Raw genomic sequence first — 867 nt, 5'->3', positions numbered from 1 at the left:
CCATTTGTAATATCTGCTAAACTTGCCCTATATACAGCAAAGTCAGGGTTGTTCTCATTGGATACAGCGTATATATACCCCCATCGATGTTCACAATAGTATTCTACACCAGGAGTAGGAGCCTTCACAGGCTGAGGTATGCCATGCTCCGAGTCACTGGGTATGACCGAAACCCTCGATGTGGTCTTTGTAACGGCAGACATAAATATCACTTTACCATCCTTGCTCTTAAACACGTCAACGTACTCAGCTGGATCAGTGCTCTCAAAGACGACCTACACCACACAGTAGGCGAGTGAACATAAGTGAAGATAGTTACTTACATCATTCACACTGCCATCGATAGTTCTGCGCACAACCCTCCACGATCGCAATGTATCGGGGTCCAGCTCGGTGTAATATAGCATCTCCTTTCCAGGGATATAGGTCACCTTGTCCACCCATTCAAAGTTCCGAACCAGGGGTATCTACCACTACTCATCCTAGCTCCTGTGATAGTTGAGTAGTACTACCTCGGGGTAACCAGTGGGACCTCCACCCGGTACGTGTCGGAAGAGGAGATCGAAACGCTCATCACCATTGAAGTCGACTACAACCCCGACAAGGGAATTGGAGGGAGCAAGCTTTACCGCTACAACTTCTACATAACTGAGAGTAGAAAGATGAGCACTGCCTATGAGGGGGATGGCAGGGGGAGGAGGACCTACGTGCCTTGGCCACGTTCTTGGACAAGCTGCCTCGTACACAGGACGACTTCCTCATCAGCAGCATGGGCACTAGAACCCGCCACAGATGCAGGTACACGACAAAATCGGAGGAATTGCAGACGATCCTGATCTAGCTCTTCCTGAGATGTAGCGTTGTCAT

The 867-nt window shown here is 49.3% G+C and overlaps 1 protein-coding gene across 1 annotated transcript; it reads right to left on the bottom strand.

Moving 5' to 3' along the window:
- Positions 1–107: 107 nt before the first annotated feature.
- Pmar_PMAR028417 (hypothetical protein) lies at positions 108–771 on the bottom strand (the record flags this gene model as incomplete). The annotated part of the gene is made up of 4 exons (XM_002781837.1): positions 108–275; positions 324–467; positions 513–673; positions 708–771. Coding segments are annotated over 4 exons (537 nt in total), but the record flags the coding sequence as incomplete, so codon positions are not given.
- Between the last annotated feature and the right edge of the window lie 96 nt (positions 772–867).

Source organism: Perkinsus marinus (assembly GCF_000006405.1).
Source record: "Perkinsus marinus ATCC 50983 genomic scaffold scf_1104296941290, whole genome shotgun sequence".
Taxonomy (NCBI): domain Eukaryota; phylum Perkinsozoa; order Perkinsida; family Perkinsidae; genus Perkinsus; species Perkinsus marinus.
This window is presented reverse-complemented; position numbering and strand designations above follow the sequence as displayed.